This window comes from Acartia tonsa, chromosome 3 (genome assembly GCF_053477335.1).
Source record: "Acartia tonsa isolate MP-2025a chromosome 3, ASM5347733v1, whole genome shotgun sequence".
NCBI lineage: Eukaryota > Metazoa > Arthropoda > Copepoda > Calanoida > Acartiidae > Acartia > Acartia tonsa.
The window spans coordinates 30,044,865-30,067,621 of NC_137262.1; the positions used below are offsets into that span (position 1 = coordinate 30,044,865).

The 22,757-nt window shown below is 30.7% G+C and overlaps 1 protein-coding gene and 1 long non-coding RNA gene across 2 annotated transcripts; both read right to left on the minus strand.

Annotated features, from left to right (window-relative positions):
• Positions 1-6,714: 6,714 nt before the first annotated feature.
• On the minus strand, positions 6,715-14,859 carry LOC145313876 (calcium-activated chloride channel regulator 1-like). Its single transcript, XM_080153527.1, has 17 exons — positions 14,819-14,859; positions 14,226-14,359; positions 13,353-13,414; positions 12,847-12,933; positions 12,425-12,473; positions 12,223-12,302; positions 10,827-11,007; positions 10,610-10,769; positions 9,246-10,523; positions 9,106-9,162; positions 8,953-9,031; positions 8,734-8,838; positions 8,431-8,518; positions 8,205-8,327; positions 7,932-8,063; positions 7,509-7,614; positions 6,715-6,908 (listed from the first exon to the last, which is right to left on the minus strand). The coding sequence occupies exons 1-17, from the start codon at positions 14,841-14,843 to the stop codon at positions 6,835-6,837; spliced, it is 2,820 nt and encodes a 939-aa protein (XP_080009653.1). The 5' UTR covers positions 14,844-14,859; the 3' UTR covers positions 6,715-6,834.
• Positions 14,860-16,145: 1,286 nt separating this feature from the next.
• LOC145315188 (uncharacterized) lies at positions 16,146-17,538 on the minus strand. Its single transcript, XR_013877973.1, has 3 exons — positions 17,399-17,538; positions 16,934-16,984; positions 16,146-16,407 (listed from the first exon to the last, which is right to left on the minus strand). It is a non-coding gene; the product is annotated as an uncharacterized LOC145315188 (long non-coding RNA).
• Positions 17,539-22,757: the final 5,219 nt, after the last annotated feature.

A 22,757-nucleotide genomic window follows, 5' to 3' on the forward strand; every position in this document is an offset into this window, starting at 1 on the left:
TGCAAGACGGCTGTTCTACGTTTCAGCTCTGTAGCTGCCATTTAGAGAAATTTTATAGTAACTAGTCATTGCGGCAACAATCTAAAATCGGCTGATCAAACCAAAAAGCAGCCTAAACTTAAAATAAAGGTTGAAGAATTTTACCATATTACTACTTCTCATCTTATCATATAAAGTCCATTAAAATCTCGCTAACCGCTGAACCAATTGAGCTTTCCATTTTAGGAAAGCTTTACATAGCTATTAGTAAGGTTTAAAACAATTTATCAAAAATTAAGATATAGTGATGGTTTTAGTTTCCCTTTGAACACAAAGTCCCTAGATGTTAGGGGAGAAAACACCACTATAATATAAATATGAAATATATGTAAATTTTAGAGAAAGCTTATTTTCCAAACAGCATGCATGATGAATAATGACAAATGCTGCCCAAAAATAGATCAACTTTTAAATTAGAATTTGAATTTTGACCCCTCAATATTATTCTTCTGTTTTCTCCCTCCCCCTCTCTCTCTCTCTCTCTCTCTCTCTCTCTCTCTCTCTCTTTCTCTTTCTTGTTACTTTCTTTCTCTATCTCTCATTGCATCTCATACAAAATTTTAAAAATTCATCCAAAAAAAGGAAATTTAAAATTAGTTTTTCTAACTAAAATTTGCATTTTTGAACTTTTACTCCATAAAAAAATAAAGTATGAGGTATTTAAAGTTTACTTAAACAAGTATGGCAATATCAATAAAAGCGAATCTCAGAAACGGTAGGACAAACAAACATTAACACTTGTTGAGTGTCAGAACTGAATAATCAGAATAAAAATGTATAAAAGTCGAAAAAAAATTGTAAGTAAATTTGTTAAAAACTGCTAAACACAGGATATTGTTCATGGACAAACTTACATTTTAGGACTTGATTATAGAGATTCTTCGCTTATAATATTGTATTTTGTTGTCTTAGGAATCAGTATTCTAAAAATCAGATCATTTGGATAATTATATCACTATAACTACTACGCTACGCTTTCTAACTACTACAGGAATCAGCATGCAAAATTTGGAATTGACAGGACAATTCTTACCTGTTATATTAACGAATAGAGCTAACTGTCCGTGACGTTCGGACGTATGGACGGACCGACCCTAATTATTGAAAAGCTTTAAAATTATTATTTAGATTAAATTTGCATGAAATCTTGTATAATATTGATTCATTGAAATTGTATCACATTATTTGATAAGAAACATGAAATTATCCAATTAACACCCCACCATCCTTACCCCGACTTCCACCCTCATTTATTGAGGGGAGGGAATGTTATTATGAAAAACAAATTATGAATAGATAGCGGTTGAGCCCATAGCATAAATTAACTCCCGCCATCCTGAATTCTAGCATCTAGTTACTCCATATTCGAAGAAAAGAGGAGCGGGGGGGGGGCAGAAAATACCAAACTTAGATAACCGAGTTATCTTATTTGTTGTCTTAAAACTTCGGGTACTTTTATTGAATTTATTTGAAAATAGTAAACCTGTCATCCAATAATATTAATCTTTAAAAGGGGTAATTTTGTTTATGATCATGGATCTTCCATTGTCTTATACTTTATGATCGCTCCCAAAACTTGCATTCGAAATTAACAAAGTTGGAAACAATCTCAGTATCTGTAAAAAAAAAACAAGATTATGATTTCAATTTTGAATAATTGTCCAATGTTCCATTATCCTACTTCCCTTTCCACATTCATTGATTATTATAGGTAAAAACTCATGAATACAGTATTCAAAATATAAATGATTTATTCATTTTTGATTTTGCTCCATTTAGTTCACTTTGACGAATTACTTAAAGAACCTAGTAATAGTGTCTAACTTATTATCTTTGTGACGTAACAAAAATCCTTCTCTTTTTTAGGGGTTTCCTTTTCCACCTCCCCTTTCGTCCTTCGATTTTTGTTACGTCACAAAGATAAAAAGTTAGACACTATTACTAGGTTCTTAATCAAAAGTATCTAAACAGTAAAGACATTTGAAACACTTACAAAATTCCTAAATTATGATCATGATTTAAATAAAAGGATAAATTTAATTTTAATGTTATTGTTTTCTATATTTTGTTTTAAGTATCTTTCTGATTATTAATGTTCAGATGTGTGAGTGTTTTGTGTGTGTGTTTGTGTGCGTATGTGTGTGTGATTATGAGCGCGTGTTAAAGTTTGTGTGTAAATTTAGTGTATATCCTCCTAATCAGAGAAATTTACAATGGTAAAATTATAAATACGCCCATAGGGTTAGTACGGTTACAAAATTTCTGATCACGTGAATTTTTAATTGTAAAGCTTTTCTGTGGCCAAGAAACTCTATAATCATTACTAGAAGGTCCTTGGGTCCATTTTAAACTAAGATATTATCAACAAATCATTTCTATAATCAAGTCATAATAATGCTAGTATTCCTGATGCAGTATTCTGTATTTACATCTTATTTTGATCAAACTTTGAATTTTTTATACTTTGCATACGATCTGACACTCGTTTATCAAACCTTCTCATTTTAGAGTTTAGCTATTATGGATGTTGTTTTTCATAAAAGACATTAGCACTAAACTTCGAACTTACAGAACTTCCTTTATGAAAAAAAAACATTGATACATTTACAAAATACTTTAGCAAGTTCAATATTTATCCAAAAGCAAATAAACCATAATGGGTCATTTCTAAATATAATTTCTATCTGTTACTCAAATTTTACGACCTAACCCTATTTTTTAGTTTACGTAAGCGTGTGCGTTTGTAATATATGTCTGAAAGTTTAATGCAGTGTTTAAACAATGTGTATGACTTAATTGATTAATAATTGATTTAAAAGGGGTAGGATGTCTCTCTGTCTTTTTGTGTTAAAAGTTCTCACTACTAACTGGACCGATTGAAATCTTTTGAACATTGATAAAACATTGGAAAGGTTTACATAGTTACCCAAAACCATACCAGAAACAATGCAAAGCTTCCCTAAAAATTGGTGTATAATCTCGCAGGGTGGAAGGGGGACATTAGGCTATTTATAACACTAGTCCCCAAAGTTTTGTAGTTGGGTTTTCTTATTGGTTGGTTTAACAACTTTGGGGACTTTCATTGAATTTAGATTGGTTGGCTCATAAAGTTGAGAGTTAAAACGTTTTCACTTCTAATTGTAATCTACTGAAGGGTAATTTTGTGTATCATTATTCATCATTGGGGATGTACACAATTTATCGGCCACTTTCTTATCCCTTTAGATCCCTGATAGTCTTGGCACATTTGTGTTGGTGGTGATATTGTAGAGACATCGTATCTAATCCTGATAATTTGCATTATGAATTGATAATTATTCATAATCACACTACACACGTACACTTCTAGCCTGTAGTACCACTGGTGGTTGCGCATCTAGCCTCTAGAGCATCATTATAAAGCCTAAAACCATCTCAAAACTTAGATTTCACAATAAAATAGCTTAAAACACTTCTATCGCAACTTTAGTTTAAAATAACAAAACAGAAAAAGATATAAATAATGCATAGTTTTTAGACAGCTTTCCATGGATATTAAAATGGAAAATATAAGATTAATAACAGTTTTGTTGAACCCGAGTTGCCAAAGGCCCGGGCTAACAAAACTTGTATTACCTTTATGATTTTTATTTTATTATTTGTTGAAAATTGTCTGTTATACAACGCTATACATGATTTTTTAGTACTGATTTTAGACTGAGAACCTTTTCCAATCCGTTTCGAAGTCATACTGGAAATAATATCTTTGCAAACCAAAGGAGATATACCGAAAAGGCTCCTTCTTTTTATACGGTATAGAATAATCACCTAAACATGACCCTTAGTTAAGGCGGAGAAACTTTACACGCCTATCACGAGATGGCATAGATCGGGGGATAGGCCAATGGAAAAGAAATTATCTGTCACAAATATTTGCGTTTAAATTCAAGTATCTGGAAAATGTTAAGGGCCAAGGAATTTTTTAAATTCTAGGACTCCCATTGTCCTCTCCCTATTAGCCAGCAACCAAATTAAAAGGATTGAAAACAACAATTTTAACTCGTATAAGTAAGAAAAATAAACTATTTGAATGGATATTGATAATTAAAAGAACTTCTTTGAAAATTGTTTGAGATTTCATTTTTAAACAGAATTGGTTAAGCAAAAATGTTTGCAATCTCTAGACAATAATCTGAGCAAAATCATAGTCTTTCCTGCTACATAAATTGCAGGGATCTTAAGGGATGAGACAATGGACGATTAATGTATATATACGTCCATCAAGATGATGAACAAAATGTTCCCTTCTGTAGATTAAAATTATCGGTTGAAAAGTTCGGACATCCAATTAAATTTCAATAAAGGTACCCAAAGATTTTTAGGCAACGAAAAAGATAACATGGTTATAAAACTTTGGGTACCAGTGTCCAATGTCTCCTCCTTTTGTGATAAATTGATTTTTTAGAACCAAAAATCCCTGTCTTTGATTAAAGGTGTCTTTACCATAAACTTTCTAACCAAAAAAGTAAATTCTCTGGTAGGTTTGAAGAAGAAAAAATCCACCAAAAAATAATCTGCATAAGGCTTTGCATAATGTTTTTGCAATCAGGACTGGAGAGTAATAAAATTATCTAGATTAGACTCATAGTTTCCATTATTTTATAAATCTAAGTCTGCATTTAATCCTTACATGTCTTCCAGTCCCGTTCATGATCTGAACTATGGTTCTTCTTTACAATGAAGATTCTCATAGGTCCAGTAAAGGTTTATAACTATATTGTGGAAGGAAACCATCAGCAATCCAAAAAAAGAGATTTCTTGAAAATAGAAAATTTTAAATGGCCGGGTAAAAATTGTCCTACAAATAACATTAAGTGATTCAGCTAAATCTCAGCTTGCTTTATACTAGGAAGCTTCTAGAATTATGCCAAATTGTTCAAGAAATCATAACAAATTTTATCAAAGGAATGATTATATATCTAATTTTTAATCTGCTTTGTTTTACTTAGGTCCTCATTCCCTTCATTTGTAAATTTATTGCAGGATGTTTTTGCAATGATTTTGAAAAAGCCATAATTCTATTTTTTATCATAATTATAAATAAATTACTATATAATATGCAGATAATTTCATATCATTACAACGCATGTCTTGAATTCAAAAATATATTTTAGAGAAAGACTTAACTACATAACGTTTGTGTCCTTTTGAGGAAGACGATTTCCTTTTCTCCCATCTCTTTTGAAGAGATTTTCTTCCCCCCTTCCCTTTTTCTTCCGAAATGTATATGACGTCACAGGAATCGTCTTCCTCAAAAGTGACACAAAAGTTATGTAGTTTAGTCTTTCTCTATATTTTATCTTCAAAGCTTAATTGAATTGATCAATTAAATGTTAATTTTTTAAACAGTTTTACAAAAACAACTATTCTGTAGTGCAAAGGCTGTTAGCATTTTTTGGTTTTAAGATCGTGAATGTTTGCTGTAAAAATTATTTACATTTTTATAGCAAGGATAGAAATTAGACTAATTACAATTTTACAATTTTAAAGTTTGAAGAATTATTTTCTGTAATATATATCCCATAAGCGTATGTATGATTTTTAAAGACCTCGTAATTAATGAACCAAATGGTATATTTTTAAGAGAGCTTTGTATTGATTCTGGGCTGGTTTAAGGTTATTTTAACTCCTTGTCAAATATTCTTATTCACATTTTTAAATTATCAACATTTAAATAACCTTTCATTATTCGCTTCAGATTTCTTAACCATTTTAGGGATACTTTAAATATTACTTGGGGTGGTTTTAAACCATTTTATTTTTAGATTCAAGCTTTCAGTTGGATCGGAAAATTTTAATGCTCTTCTCTAACCCCCAAATATAGAGCCCAGCCGCGAGTAGGTCTATGTATCAAATTAAATTACTCTTAAAATAACATTTTATAATTTTTGTTCAGCTTTTAGAGTGTATAGATCAGTGCAGAATTTTTGTAGTGGTTATAATATTCAGTTGCAAAATTTATACAAGAGTTCTAATAATGCGTGTAATATGTAATTAGCAGGGCTACAAATAGTTGCAAAAATACAACTTCAGACACATTATTGATCAACAAGACACCTTTATTTCCTAATATTTTGCTAAGGTGCAGACGAATTCAAGGCCTGTTTTTTATATCCTTATAGAATAGTAACTGGATGTCTGTGTGTACAAAAGGATCTCGCTTACCTTAGCCGATATGGTTCTCCTTTAACATGTAGCTTTTTATAGTTTCTGAGAAGGTTTATAACTATTTTGGGGTAGGGTACCAACAACCTCCCGAGAAAAATCGCACTTTGAAATAGAAATTTAAAAACTTCAACACCCCCCTCTCACCCCCCCCCCCCTCGCTGTACCTTAAGTGCCTCTAGGGTCGTTAACGCTAGTAATAATATGTAATAGTAATAATGTCGACATTTGATCCTAAATTTTATAAACTTAGCTGTTCTGTACAAGCATCAAGAAATTTTTACTGGTAGTATGTGCTGTAAAAATAAGAATACAAGATTTATTAGGAATTTAAAGTATTATAACTACTATACTTCTTCTAGTTTTTCTTGTTAATTTTTATTGGAAATATTTTTACAATTATCTAGACAGACAAACGGACAGACATTACAGCTTTTCTAAAACTCTTAACGTCATCAGATATTGCCTTCGTTTTATGAATTAGAACATCTTTATTAACTTACATTGAAACATTTGTTTTCTTAATAAAATTAAATTACAAATGTCTATCAAAATAATTAATATTTTTAAAAAAATATCACATAAGAATAATTATATTTTAATAAAAACATATAAAATGTAAGCAAGAATACTCAGAATAGGAATCTCCGCCAATTTTGTAGCTCCTAAAATTATGATTTTTGTTACAACATGAATAAGTACATCAATAAAAGCTCAACAAATTATCGACAAAACATTGACAAACAGTGTGACTTCGCTTTTAATAACAAAGAAACAATATGTTTTATTTCGAAAACTGAAACAAAAATTTTAAGAATATGTGGTTAAATAGTTTAATTATTGATACTCGATATCCTTGTTTATAGACTTCATTATAGAAATTTAAGATTCTTCGCTTATTGAACCTGTGCCTAAATGTCCTAGGAATCGCAGTTTTAAAATCCTGGTTATCTAAATCGTCAATATCGCATTAAATGTCGAAATATGAAATAAACATCATACTTTAAATGAATTAATATCATGCAAAGTTTGATATTGGACAATGGAAGTAGAATATACGTGGGATATATTGTCATCAATTTAGCTTGATAACATGGAACTTATTTATTGGTCAGTTCTTTCATCAAGTAGGAGGGGATGGGAGAGAGTATAGGGTGGAAGGGGGATATTGTTATTTTAGTCCGCTACAAGTTTCACTTTATTAGAGAAAATGAAAATCTAGTGTCAGATCCAAGTAATAATATATCCATGTATATGGTACCAACCTGAAGGTACAGTGACTGTACATTTAGCCCCAGCTATGTTGGACATGGGACTTCTGTTTCCTTTATCATCTGTAGCACGCATACCAAAGCTGTACACTATCCCTTGCTGAAAATATTTATTTATCAACACGTTTTCACAGTCATTTGGCATATATTTAGTAGATATTTATTAGTAGTTTAGCAAAGGTATATAAAGGGATAAGACAATGGCCGGTAAATATTATACTTTCCCAATATAGATACACAAAATTACTCCTTGTATAGATTATGGTGTAAACGTTTGTACACTCTAAGTTTTGAACTAACCAATAAAAATTCAATATCCCAAAATTCTTAAGCTAACGAATCAAAACACGCTATTATACATAAAACTTTATCTTTTGTTTTTCTCCTCTCCTCATAAATACTAAATAACTGTTCTACCTCAAACAGTGTTGTGTTTAGGCTAAGAGTGACAAGACTACCACCAGCCAATGGTGTGAGAGTACTATCATTCACAAGATCTTCTTCCGTAATCTCAATCAAGTTTTCATCATTGGCGGCATCAAATTGTTCCTATGGGTATTAGACAAAGTTAAAATATTTATTAAAATATTATAGATTTTGTGTTTGCTTGTCATATCCTGGTTAACATACATTAACCGTCAAAGTAAAGCTTTATTTTACAAATGTAGATGTATAGTGTTATTATATTACCTCAGTAAGATTACCCTGATATTTAGAATATTTGATGGTATACATTGTTACAGGTTCTTCAGAGTCAAAGTCATCTCCAGGAGCTGTAAAGCTTATCTGGCCTTTCATACAAAGATCTCTAACCTGGGGAGTTATAACAAATCATAATTAGTGAGTAATTCTTTAAACAACACTTGTTATAATTTAGTTTGTTTTAAATTGTATTAATCATTTAATATATTATAACCTGGAGGTCAGTAACTCTGTTAGGAGGAAATTTATCAGTTGTAGGAAAATCTCCAGCTTTTGCTTGAAATGAACCACCAATAGCTGATCTGAATAGAGTTAAGAGTTATGATGATAATGATGGTTATGTTATAATGAGTTTTTTCTAAAGTTTAAAGATTTAAGGTTATTGTTTATTGGTTAAGATCGGGAACTAATTAACTAATTAGGAAGATCCAAGGCAATTTTTTTCTATCAAATTCAGAATGTAAGATTCCCCTAGATGCTAGGTGAGTAGCCGCTGGTATAAGAATAATGATATTACCTTGTAAAGTTTCCAGAACTGGAGAGAGTTGGATTAGAACTGAGTGCATTGCTTCCACAACATATTGGGGCTTGAGGATTAGCAGGTAAAGACAGCTTGTTCTTTCTGTAAAAAAGCTTGACATAAGACATACTTTTTAAGTATTATGAATATATTATAAATAGAGTTTAGAATGATCAATTAGGTATGTTTCTAAAGATTGAAATCATGACAATTTACCTGCTTACAATAAAGCCTTCATTGATTTGAGTATTGCTATCACCAACCACTTCACATTTAACACTGTATCTACCAGCCCCTATTCATAACTCAATTAAAAACTATTTCAAGAAGAATCATAATTTTCTAAGACAATAAGAGCCTCTGATTTACCTGTGTACTTTGTAAAATATCTTGAATAGACCCCGTCATTAGAAATAACATCCGCACCTGTATAAGAATAGTATTACTCTTTAAATCTTTATTGAAATATAAGAATTTATTCCAAAATATAGAATAGAAAAAACTAGTACCTGATCCATTATCTAGAAGTTCAATTTCTGAAGGTGGGTTTAAAGCACCATCTCCTGGCCTTGTAATGTAAGCTCTAACTCTGGCACCTATGACAGGTTTACTTCCCTGCTTAACTTCAGCAACAGCTGCTAGCTTTAAGTACACATCACTGCCAAGTGTTTGTTCACCTGTCTTGATCCAACACTTTGTCTGAATTGGATCTGTACTGCTTGTTCTTGATCTACTGGTAACACTAATGGTCATGGAATCATATTGACTTGCAGATTCCACTATGTAAACCCATTTCCCCTCAAGGGCATCATCTGGTATTTGAAGGATAAAGGTGCCATAGTTGGACTTTGAACATGGAAAGGTTATGTTTTCTCTGTTGTTTGTAGGATCAATAATAGAGATCTTCATGTCAAAATTGCAGTAAGTGTCACCATTTTTCACCTCCATTCTAAAGGTTAATTTTCTTCCAAGGCTTGCATCAACTGTAAATGAATCCACATTAGAAGTGTTATATGCCCAGGTTCGTTGGTAAATAGTTTGGTCAGTGTTAGAGATTGTATCTGCCGGTTGAAAGGTTGTTGATCCAGTAAAGGCATCACTAAAGTCTCCTGGGCCACTGTTATCATCAACAAAGAATGTTTTGCCACCTGTGGCCTCAGCAAGACCCTCTATTTCGTCATCTGCTTTATTTCCAAGTGCAATTGTTATCAATCTGATCTTCTTTAAAATCAGCTTCTTTTTTGCATCTTCATAAGAATACTTGCAATTTTTTGTCTGTTTTCCATCTGTTAATAGGATTATTGCATTTCCTTCCATACTATTAAGATAGATAGAACTTTCAGCAGCTTCAACAAGTCCATCACAAATGCAGGTGTAAAGAGCTGTTGTTAATTTGCTGATTTTTTCAATCATCATCGTCTTACTCTCTGCATTGACTTCTGCCAATGCGAATCCAAGGTTAGGAAATGGAAATTCATTAAATGGCAACATTCCAACCTTTGTGCCATCTTCAACATCATAACTAATCCATCTATTGGCTGCATCTTTCATAGCCTGAAGTCTCCCTGCAGTATTCATTGAGTTACTGGCATCCATAACCATAACATAGGAAATAACCTGTTCTTGACCACCAATAATGATGAAGTTAGGCACCAAGTTTGTTATATTTTTGGGTGGGTTATTGTTGTTACTGAAATCAGCATTCTCTGTAATGACACTCCAAGTACTTCTTCCATTACAGTACAAATTTTGCTTTGTTGGAATGTCAGAGTTATGAAGATTCTTCTCTGAAATACAGAATAAATTAGTGCAAATTATTATTTATTTTTGTAACCAATCAAAGCAATTTCTTAGCGAACTGTCATATTATTACCTGACTCATCATCACAAAAGTCAGTCTGACTCTGAAGGTATGGAAGAGACATGATTGATGAAGAAGCAGTTGAGTCTTGTGAAGCATAGAACATGCAGTGACCATCTGGTAGTCCTGATCCACTTGGATCTTGAGCACATGCTCCTCCAGTTACAAAATCCTAAATATCAAATAATTAATTATCTTAAACAACTCTTTAATTGAGATAGTTTTATACCTGTTCATAACCATTAATGTTGTCATTAACGCAAAAGTTGGGCCTCATTACAGTTGTCTGTCCTTCAGCTGTCCATGTTTCTTTCAGGTAAAACATAGGGAACTTTTCATCTCCTGGGTATCCATGTTCTTCAAACACACCCCACCGTAACTTAGCAAACTCATGCATAAGGGTTTTTTCCCTGAGAATAGTGGAATACTATTATCTATTTTACTTTGTACTAATTTCATCACCCCTATCCACAAGAGGCTATGGCCTATAAGGGTGTTAATTCAATATTTACTTAAAGGGACTGTGAACGTAAACTTTTCTCATCTTAATATCAAATCTTAACATTATCTCATTCATAATATCTCACAGATAGAGCAAAACGCGCTTTTGTTTGCTTAAAAAACGGCCTTTTCCGACGATTTTTATAAGGTACGGGGAAAGGAAGAAATTTTCCGTATTATATAAAATGTGCATTAAATTGCTTTTTTCTCCCATTATAGCTAAAATTAAACTTTTTCACATAGTTCTAGATTTTTCCTAACAGTTAAGCTGGCTTTTAACATAATCCTTGCTTTAATCCAATGTATATTTACTTAGAAATTGATAAAATAAGCAATATTTTTTTATTGAAAACCAAATACAATAACAAAGCCAGAAACAGGTTTTTTATTAGTATCCAATTAACTTTAAATGGCCCATCTCTCGCCCACCTTTAGTTACAAATTTGTAAATAATAAAGACGCAATATTTCTTTATAAACAGTCTGATAAAAGTGTATACTAATTCTCCAAAGTGGGTTATTTATTGTTCAACACAATAAAAAAGGATATTATTATTTTATATAACCTATGAGATTCAACCCTTTGTAGACAGTGAGGTATTTTTTTGTCAATAATACGAATTTAAAATATGTCTTTATTACCTAATTACTACGTTATAAAAAAACGAATTGGCAATTTTATAGCATAAAATAAATCCTTAACAGTAAGTAAATTGTTTCAACTATATATGACAAGTTAAATATCCCTACAAACATTATAAGAAACAAAAACGTTCAGATTTTCCCTGTTTTTTCCTTTTTCCCTCTCAAAATACCATAAAATCAAGGCATTATTTCTGGATATTTTTATGAATAGGACATTTTTGGTTGATCAGTGTAGTGAAATGTGCTTAGTAAATGTTAAGATTTGATAATCAGATGAGAAATTTTTACGTTCACACTCCCTTTAAGAAAAAATTTAACAGGAAGACGGTGACTTTAATTAACAGATATATATTTTAGTTAATTTACCTTCCACATGACCAAATAGCAAGAATTCAAGTTGCAAAGAAAAATGGACTTTTTTTGCCTTTAACTAGATAATTTATGGTACAAATTCATTCTTAAGAAGAAAAAAATACCTACCTTAATGTTAGTACTTGTTTATTATTTACATAATCCGGTGTCAGATGTGTAAAATCTCCAGGTGTCCCACAATCTGTTGTCTACAATCATATACATTAGTATATCTCATTTAATGTCTAATGCAAAAAAATATATATAAAACTAAAACTCATATTTTACTCCTTACATAAAAATGTACACTACAACTAGATTTTTAAAAAACCTGTTGTGTATAAGGATGGTCTCCATAGGCAGAATTTGGTGTGTCAATCCTAGTTACATAAATAAAATTGGATCAATGAATGAAAACGTAGTATGGGGCTTCGTCACATTTTTACAGTAGCTTTTCTCCTATTACTGCAGGGGGGCTCTAACCCTGCGGGGTATAAAAATTTTCAAAATTGAAAACAAATATTTCTAAGAGGATTATACCAAATTTAAACATTAAGTTTAATCAAATATAAAAATCTTTTTTTCCAGATATTTTTTTAGCCACCCCCAGAGCTGCTCTAAAAATAACTGCTCCAGCTAAATATGGTGGCTTTGGATCCGCATCCCTGCTTAAATTAATCTTGATACCTATTTATCAAAAGAAAATATACTCTTATCTTAAGACCAATGCAAAGAGGAAATAATGAACCCTACCTGAATTCAGCATCCTGGAAGCTTTCACCAGCAACAGTCGCATCAGTTGCATATTTCCAAGTTTTAGGCAACAAAATTTTCACTGTCCTACAATGTTGAAGAACTAATTCATAATGATTTTTGCTTGGGACATATTTTTAAAAATGGAGAAAGTCACTCAAAAATCAGACATGTGACGTCGTAAAAATGAGGGCGATGCGAGGAGAAGTGGAAATAAAACCCCCCAAAAAGAGATGGATAATCACTCATTTTTATGACGTCACATGTCTAATTTTTGAGTGACTTTCTAAATTAGCATATTTTTTAAGGCTATTTTATAACTCTGTAGTATCCTATTATCAATCTAAATTATTTAAAACAAATAAACAGACCTAGGTCATTATGTAGAGATAATATTTACATCCGTTAGAAGTGGCGGATGTATCACTTTTTATTTGATTAAGTTTATTTGCTTTTAAAATTTTAAAAAGATAAATTAAATAGATATTTAATATTAAAATTTTTACCTTAGATAAGCACGTTGTCTTGTTGCTGTATACATAAATTTACTCAGATCCGTCATTAATGACTACATAAAAATATGGGATTCCTTATTATATGCATCTTACACCAGATTATCATGTCCATTAATAAAGTGAAATTTGGAGCAGGCTAAAATAATGTTTCTCCCCATCCACCCATTTTACCCAAACCTCAACCCTCCTACTGGATGAACGAACTGACCATTAAGTGATGTCCATGTTAGCAACAAAGCGTTTGAATAACGTTTCAATTTCTTTTATCTTAACCCACAGACAAAAATATTAGCAATTATAAGAAAACATTTGATAAACTACTTTAATTTGTACATTAAAAGAGATAAATGTATGCTTTAGTTTCCTCTTTTTAGGAAAATAAGTAAATTTGGAATCAAAGGGGCTAATTTACGCCCCCACACATTCAAGCAAAATAAACTAAAACCTGACTCAGTAAAATATTAAATATGTAAAACTAATATCTTTATGAAAACATAAATACAAAAATCAATCGTATTAGTGGTTTAGGCTAAGTTAAGTTAGGTTAGGACACCGCATGGTTTGATGCGTAAAAAAACATAGTAATGAAAAACATGGGATCATCAAATATATCATCTGAGCTCGATCTTTAAATCACCATTAAAATGATTTAAAGATCGAGCTCTGGAAAGATTGATCAAATAGTGGTCTTTCCACTCGTGAATGTAATAACTTTAACATGAGTGTAGAAACCACCCCACATCAATTTTCCGTTAATTTTCATTCCTTATTAATATTCCTCATCACATATCTTATTTTTTTTTAGGGGGGGGGGGGGAGGCATTAACTGATCAAGACTTGATTTAAGTTAAATCTCAAGCTTACCTTTATATTGTCAATGATAGAGTTGTCCTGTGGAATATCTGGAGAAATGGCCACAACGAGATCTTCATATCCATTGTTTGTCAGGGTGGATTTCCCATGAGCTTGGGCCAATAGAATACAGAATAGAAGAGCTCCTTAATATTTAGCATGGTATTGGTCATAGATAAAAACAAAGATGAAAACATCCATAAAAGCGAAGCTTTAAAATCAAAATGTACGAAACGAACATTAACACTTGTTGAGTGCCAAAACTTAATAAGAAAAATGTTAATCTATAAGTGTAAACTAAATTTGTTGCCAAATTGCATAAATACAGGATACTGTTTAGGGATATACATGCTTATTAGTATTTTATTGTAAAGATGCTACGCAATCTAAATTATATCTAACTGTAACGGACAGGTAGACGGACCGGTCCAAATTGGAGAAAAGCTTAGTTTTCTTTATTTATTAGATTTCCAATTTAGAACTGTTTTGATACATTCACAATCACTCATGGGAAACTTTTCTTGATATTAAAACGCAAAAAATCTCCTTAACCGTTTTCATTGTGCTGAAATTTATAAAATTGTTCTTTAATAACATAAAGATACCTATATTACACTTTAAGAGTATCATTGTCGAATATATAAAGGAAACTGAATGCTAATATTATTAAAAATCAATAAGTAATAATTCCTTATCTAACACTTAGTATAAGATAAAAAATGTTAATTAATGACGAATTTTTTACAGGTTGGGTAGCCCAAAATCTCTTTGTTTTCTATATTTTATGGAATAATACTTTTTTCAGTATCGCTACGAAACCGATTAATATTCGCTCGATAAGAACCGGTTCTCAGCCATTCTGAAAAATCAGGTATAGTATTCTATTACAGACAAAATAACAATCAAAAAATAATGCCCGTTTTGCTAGCCCGGGGTCGGTTTTAATCTTATAAATTTTTATTTTAGTGTCCTCGGAAAGCTGTTTATAATACAATGCAATAAATAACTATTACAAATATTTTTAAGTCAAGAAAAACCAATATGTATAACAGAATATGTACTAAACAAAATCTTACTTTGACTTTGCTTTGACACCAAATATATTGCTCTACAGTTATTTTTAACACACTGCACTGTAATAAAAGGATTTTTTTGTGCAAATTGACCTTTAGATATATTTGTAGGATGTTTGCACTAAATCCATAGTTTCTTCTTTGATAATAGTAATATCCACTATGGCACAATGGGTTGTTTTCATTCAACCCTTTTTTGGGAACACAGATCTCCGTCTCCCCCACCCCCCCCCCCCCTTTTATTTATAACTTTTATAATAATAAATATATTGAGAGGACCACTTTTTTTCCCCTAACTAAAAACAAGCATCAATAAAAAAATAAGGCAATGGCCGATAAATTGATATACAACACCAATGGTGTTACACAAAATACCCCTTCTGTAGATTAAAATTGATGGTTGAAACATTTGGACATATTGAGTTCTGCTTTTCACATGAGCTTCATATATACCCTAAACTCATAATTTTAGAAAACTGGCCTTAATGAAAGTATTACCCTAACTACAAATTTTTTAAATTAAGACATAAGCTTTAAATAAAAATTTAGACGTTGCCATTAGTAATTATAATACTTTAGTGAACATAAAAGTAGAGCTTTACTACAAGTATAATTATTTCGACTGTACATCCATCCATAAAGGATAACTCTTATATTTAGGACGTTAGAATCGTACTATCGATATCAAAAGCATCTCTATCATGAAGTCTATAAACGTTATTAAATTACTATTAAATATCTTGTATTTATGCTATTTTATCATATTTATACATCAATTTTAATAAATTAAACTTTGGCGGATTTATGATCTGTTTGTATTTAAGCCATTTTTTATATATTTCCTTTCCAGCTACTAATATTTAAACTTTAATCAGATTTTATTAAACAATATATTCAAACATATAAAAGATATATTCAACTATTCTTCATTTTATAAAGGTTTCATGGTATATCTTTACATTATCTTAATCAAAATGTTGAATCCATAGATAAGTTTCGACACACTTCTTCACTTAATATTGAATTCCAGTGGTTTCCATGATCCAAGCCAGGTTCATGTCTGTTCTTGTCATCAGGAAGGGATCTCCTTGAGCTGACACCACGTTGCCAACATGACCAACCTAAATAAGTAATTAATAACCTTGAGCTGAGACCAGGTTGCCAACATGACCAACCTAAATTAGTAGTTAATAACCTAGAGCTGAGACCAGGTTGCCAACATGACCAACCTAAATTGATAATTCCTTTTAGGATCTGTCAATATCATTGCCACCTGTTCCCTTTTTTGTTTTTGTCCGTTAAGATCTTGCTAATCGTCTTTAGGGATGATTCATAAAGGTTTCAAGCCAGTTTTATGGTTTTATTTTTAAGTCTTAGGTTGTTTTTATTTTTTTTTTCCTCCTTCCTCTACATTCATGCCAGAGGCGCAGTCACTAGTCATCTTTAAAATGTTTTCAGTATGTTTAGTTTCCGTAAACGCACTGCATGGCAAATTTTCAGCGGTTATTAGAAAAGGGTAAAATTTAAATTATTAGGTAAGGGGGTATATTATTTCCTTGCATAGAACTAAAAACCCCACCCCACCTCTCAGAGAACCCTATAACTCAATACCCATCAACCACCAGACATACAACTTAATTATTATACCTGAACCCATCTGTTCTCAATCTTCTGGATAACTGGGGTTCCCCACTCATTCTGTAAATAATTTATTAAATTAAAAAGTTAGGTATTTTGCAGAATTGTTACAGAAACATTTATAGAATAAGTTCATTATAAAGTTTTAAAGAATTAATTTACAAAGAATCTTACTTTGACTTCAAAATTAAATGTTCTCTTCTACACTTAATGATTTTTTATCATATCCATACTAAGTAAGTTTAGTATTATCATATGTTTTGTCATTCTCTAGTGTTTATGATTATTTTTTGTTGTCCAAAAAATATTGAAATTGAAACTTTACCCAAAAATTAGATTTTCTTTTATTCATGACAAAGACAATAGGGGTTTCTTAGCCTTTTATAGATATAGAGGAATATGTAAGCCTAACTCCTAGGCTAGCCTAAGAAATTTTATAGGCTTTTGGATGAAATACTTAAAATGAGAACTTACAAAGACAACAGGACCCTTGTCCCCATCCTCAAAGCTTGTGTTGACACAAGACTGATCATCAGCAAGGTTGTAAGAACAGTCTTCATTAGCCATTACACCAGGCCTTGTACCATAATCAGAACATCACTTCCTAAACTTAAAAGTATGAGTGCCTTCCCTCGAAAGATATAATCGATCATAACCCCCCTCCCTTCCATATTAAATGTTACAAATTAAAAAGGAGGGGTTGTCGTAGCTTTAAGGCCCTAACTCTGCTGGGTTTATAATTACATTGTCCTATCCATGCGGGGCTACCCTGTACCAAAAATAATCTAACCTAACCTGAACTATGGTAAAACACAAACATGCGAAAAACTATTACCCTTCCTTATATTATATTTACATTATTTAATATAATTTGCTTGATTTGTCTAGATGCTAATAACACAGCCGCTTATATAGAGTCACTTTAATATATCTGTACAGAAACTTGAGTTTCTGACTGGGCTCTGGGATTTTGACGAGATAAAATTAATTTTGTTTCAAAAGAATAATAGAATTATTACAACTACAATTTTAGTGAACATTTATATCTTAATAACGGCTTTGCTCCTATTCTTTTTCGAAGGAGGAGGTTTGGGATAGAAAAATAGCCTAAAACAATCCCAGTCTTATCACTCGCTGGATTAAGAACGATGAGTACTTTGATTGGTTTGTACAAACTCTCATTGCTTTCATACCAATAACATTAATATTCATGAGGTGTAATTTTGTTTTTATGATTGGAGGTAACCATAATTTTTTTTTTGATTGTCTTATCCCTTAAGATCACTGTTAAGCATTTTATTTATGTAATTATGTACAAAGCGTTTAAGTATAGTAAGCTCTAACAAACTTTTTAAATGGAATATTATTGAAAGCAATTTATGCAAATCATGCAAAGTTATAAATGACAGTGAGCATGCAATTTTTGAATGCAAGTTTGCAAAATATTTCGCTCATTGTATTGCCACATTTTTGGATAAAATATATAATAATGAATGTCCTGAATATATCTTTCTAAAAGAAAATTTTTATTTATTCAATATTTATTATGAATGTTTTAAAAGGGATGACTTCACACAAATAACTTTACTTATACTGGTAGCAAAAGCAAGCAAGGAAGAATGTATTATAAGATGGAATGAGGATAACTTTTTTCTCACAAACTTTACTGTTAGCACAATTTACCATAAAACTACTTAATTCCATCGGATTAAATTACAGTTTAGTAACTAATTTTATAGATTTTGTTTTGGGATATAAGGACAATACAAAATATTTTAGTTGTTAGATAACGTCCTATCTCCATTCTTTTTTTAAAAAGTAATATAATATCAATATAAATCAAAATATAACATTATGTTTTAATATGTATATAAATATGTTTATAATATGTAAAATTATCATGTTTAATTTGTTTATTATTTGTCTAATAAGAAGAATAAATCATTTAAAACACACGTAACTTAAAGTTTTAGAAGAAACAACGATGACAACAAACCATAATAGCGAATCTCAAAAATCAGTCAGTCGATATTCGTAACTTAATAGGCAGAACATAATAAGTCAAAAAATGATATATAAATTTGTTGCAGTCTTGCTTCATTACAGGTAAAGTTTAAGGACATACTTACATTCTTAGGATTTAATTATAGATTAGACTATATAAGTTTGAAGGAATTTTAATTAATATAATAGATTTGAAATCTGCATAAAATTTTAAGGGTTTTTTATAAAATTCGTTTTTTATATAATTCTTTATTTAAAGGCGCAAATACGATTAAAGTTAATTAATTTTGACATCTGTGATTGGTGGATTGAAAACTATCTGCGCTCTAATTGGAGAAGCTTAAGTGTCGTACATCATTCAACCAATTAGAGCGTGGGTAGGTTTCAATCTAGCTTTCCTATTGGTCAAAATAAATTAACTTAAATCGTATTTGCGCCGTTAAATAAAGAATTAAATAAAAAACGAATTTAATAAAAACCCTTAAAATTTTATGCAGATTTCAAATATTAAAATTCTATTCATAAAAGAGAAAATTTAAATTTATAATATAGTAAATAAAAGAAAACTTAGTTTTGAAATAATTTGATACTAGCGATTCGTGAGTAATGTGGTCAGATATTGAACTAAAATTTAACAGTTAACTAAACATTTTAACCCTTTTAGGACGATAAATTGAAATAAAAAATATTAAGATGCTAAATTAGTTTAAAGAAAGAAATCGTCAGGGAGAAGTTAAAGGAAGAATAATGTTAATAGTCAGAATTCAGATAACCAAAAGAAAGTAAATAAAACATTGAATAAACCTAGCCAATAGCGAGATAATTATATCGAGCCCAACTCTAGTGATAATAATATACAACAATCTCCTTTGTCTTTTTATATAAAAAATCATGAAATGATTAATTTTTTTGCTTGGCTCCGAATACGGTTCATTTCTGCTTGAATAAAACCGGTGCTTAGCCATACTGAAAAAATCATGTATTGTATCGTATTTCAGACAATTCCACGAAAAAAAAACAAAAAAACATAGAATTAATCCCTCATTTGATGCCTCTGGCCTTCAGTCACACGGGTACAACAAAACACAAATCCCTTTTTTTCTGCCTTTTCTCTCCGTGGAAAACTTACTATAATACGGTACAATAATATATAACTTTTCATGGTCAAATTTTTTAAATGTACTGACACGGCTATAAAGAAGGGGTATAATTTACAAGCAAGCAACTAGGTGTTATAAACTTTTATATGAGCCAGGATAAAAGGTTTCACAAAATGGTCTGAAAAAGTTAAAAGGAGGTTTATGCGTATACACCACTTCAATGGTTTTCCTTTATATTGAAGATTCTTATAGGTCAAATGAAGATTTTTTACTATTTTGGGGGAAGATACCTCCACCCCCTCAAGAGAAATCACCCCTAGAAAAAATAGCCGATAGTGAACCAATAATTATTTAAGGAACCATTCTTAATAACAAGCAGAATTCTTAGTGGCAATAGTTTTTTAATGAAATGTTTTTTTTTGGCAAATACACGGTTTACTTGACCTCTGACGAGATATGAGAAAAACTAGGTTTAAGATTTGATATGAATCTTAATTATGACAAGAAGAATGATGAAAGAACAAGGTCTGCAAACTTTATTTTTATGATTATGACACTTAATTCCATATTAAACTAGATAATAGAAATGCTAGTAAAAATCAGGGAGAGGGGGGATATTAGGCTGTTTATTACAGTTGTTCCCAGAGTTTTATGATAACGTTTTCTTATTTATTGGCTTAAACTGTTTTTAACCTATTTTTGAATGGGGGGTCAAAAATATACTAGGACACCTATAGAATCAGACTGCAGAGCCCAAATTTGAATTAAGTCTCCAATAAACTTTTTTGGGGGGATTTAAAAATTAATTTTTAGTGTTGCTGTAATCATTTTGACCGAAGCAAAAGCTCTTTTTTTACTTCAGGTAATATTGTGGCTTACAGAACATTTTTATATAATTCACTTTATATTGATACAATAAAAAAAACATTACTCTGTTCATTGGAAATATTTTTTTTTTCCAAAACAATTAATTTCATTGAAAAATCTAACATTTACAATAAAACAAATAATTCTGAAATCTAACCAATAAGATGTCTTGTTTTATTTCAATTCCTAACAATTCAAAAAAAGAGTGTTTTCACAAAGTGACTTATTTCCAATGTAGTTAAATAATTTTTATTTAATTAAAATGAAAAGAATGAAAACCATACACATAAAAGATACATTCTTTTTAAAATTATTTTAAAAAATAAGTTTGAATAATATTATTTTATAACGCATTTGTATATGTGACAAAAATAAATTTGTTGTATTGCATAAACATTTGTTGTCATTTAACCCTTTACAGCCATTTTTTATGTTTTTAAAATAAGTGAGAGAACACAAACATTTTAATGTTAATTCGTTGATATATTATAAAGAAGTAACTTTTTAGTGAATTTTTATAGTAAAATCATAAGGCCTAATTTTACTCTATACCAGAATACAATATTTATGAAGCAAAGCACTCTAAAAGCTACGAATTTTACCCAAATAAAAAAAAAACCTTTTGCTTCGGTCAAAATGATCACGGCAACAGTAAAAATTAATATTTAAATCCCCCCAAAAAAGTTTATTGGGGATTTAATTCAAATTTAGGCTCTGCAGTCTGATTCTACTGGTGTCATAGTATATTTTTTATATATGTTTTAAAAATAGGTTAAAAACAGTTTAACAACTTTGGGGACATTTATTGAATTTCGGTCCATTAATTTTAGAATCCAACAGTTTCAACCACAAGTTTAAATCTAAAGAGGATGTAATTTTGTGTATCATCACATCAATTTATCGGCCAATGTCGTATCAATTTAGATGCTTTTTATGCTTTCGCAATCTTCACAAAGATACAATAACAGAAAAGAAATTGGAAAATGATAAATTAATTTCTTGTTGTCCTACCATTGTTACCTTGAAACATAGGATAAAAGTAGAACTAAGAATGTAGGAGTGTTACAGATAACCAGTTACCGAGAATGTACACGAGTTTTAAAAGTACAAAACAAATAACCACTTAAATATTGCCTGACATAGAGGTGAATTATTTTTTTGTTTTAAAATAACTTTGTTTTGTACATTTAAACTAATCCTATTATATAAAGTATTGAGGTTTTTTTGTCTGAAGCTTAGGATCTCAATAACTATTGAACTGATTGGGATGACTATTTTAAGTAGGCTTTACATGAGTCCCGTGGTTGTTTCAGACTATTTCATTTTCAGATTTAAGACATGCATGGTTTAAAGCTGTTTTTCTAGCAGCCCCTCTTTGCCCCTTTAAATGCCAAGCCCTTAATGCTATAGGGGCGATGCCGATTGTAATATTTCTTTAATTCGGAAAAAAAACTCAAAAACCACATGGTACAAATTAGACCCTGAATTAGCCTATCATCAATACGAGGGAGACGTGAGTCTCGGATTTCTGGATCGGTGTGATCATGGGATTAAAATACAAATACGAACTGATCACCATAGACAATGTAGGTTTTTAAAATAGATTCAGCAGATTGGTATAAAATCTTATTGACTAAAAATATTTTACAGCAATCAAAAGCGGAGCTTTTAATAATTAGGGTCACTCCCTAACGGATTGCTATGATCGTTAATATGGGCATATTAGAATTGTCTTATCGCTTTCAAGTCTTGCACTATGATTCCTGATACAATTAGAGGTATAAATTAGAAATAAAGGCACCATGTATTAGACCAGGTATCTCAATTTTTAAAGCGGAGCTTCAAAAATAATCTATAAGTTG

Coding starts and splice junctions, on each gene's coding strand:
- LOC145313876 (XM_080153527.1), bottom strand. CDS start 14,843: ATGATACTCTTAAAGTGTAATATAG. Junction 11,008..12,222: donor AAACAAGTACTAACATTAAG/GTAGGTATTTTT, acceptor CACTATTCTCAG/GGAAAAAACCCTTATGCATG. Junction 8,839..8,952: donor GAAGGCTTTATTGTAAGCAG/GTAAATTGTCAT, acceptor GCTTTTTTACAG/AAAGAACAAGCTGTCTTTAC.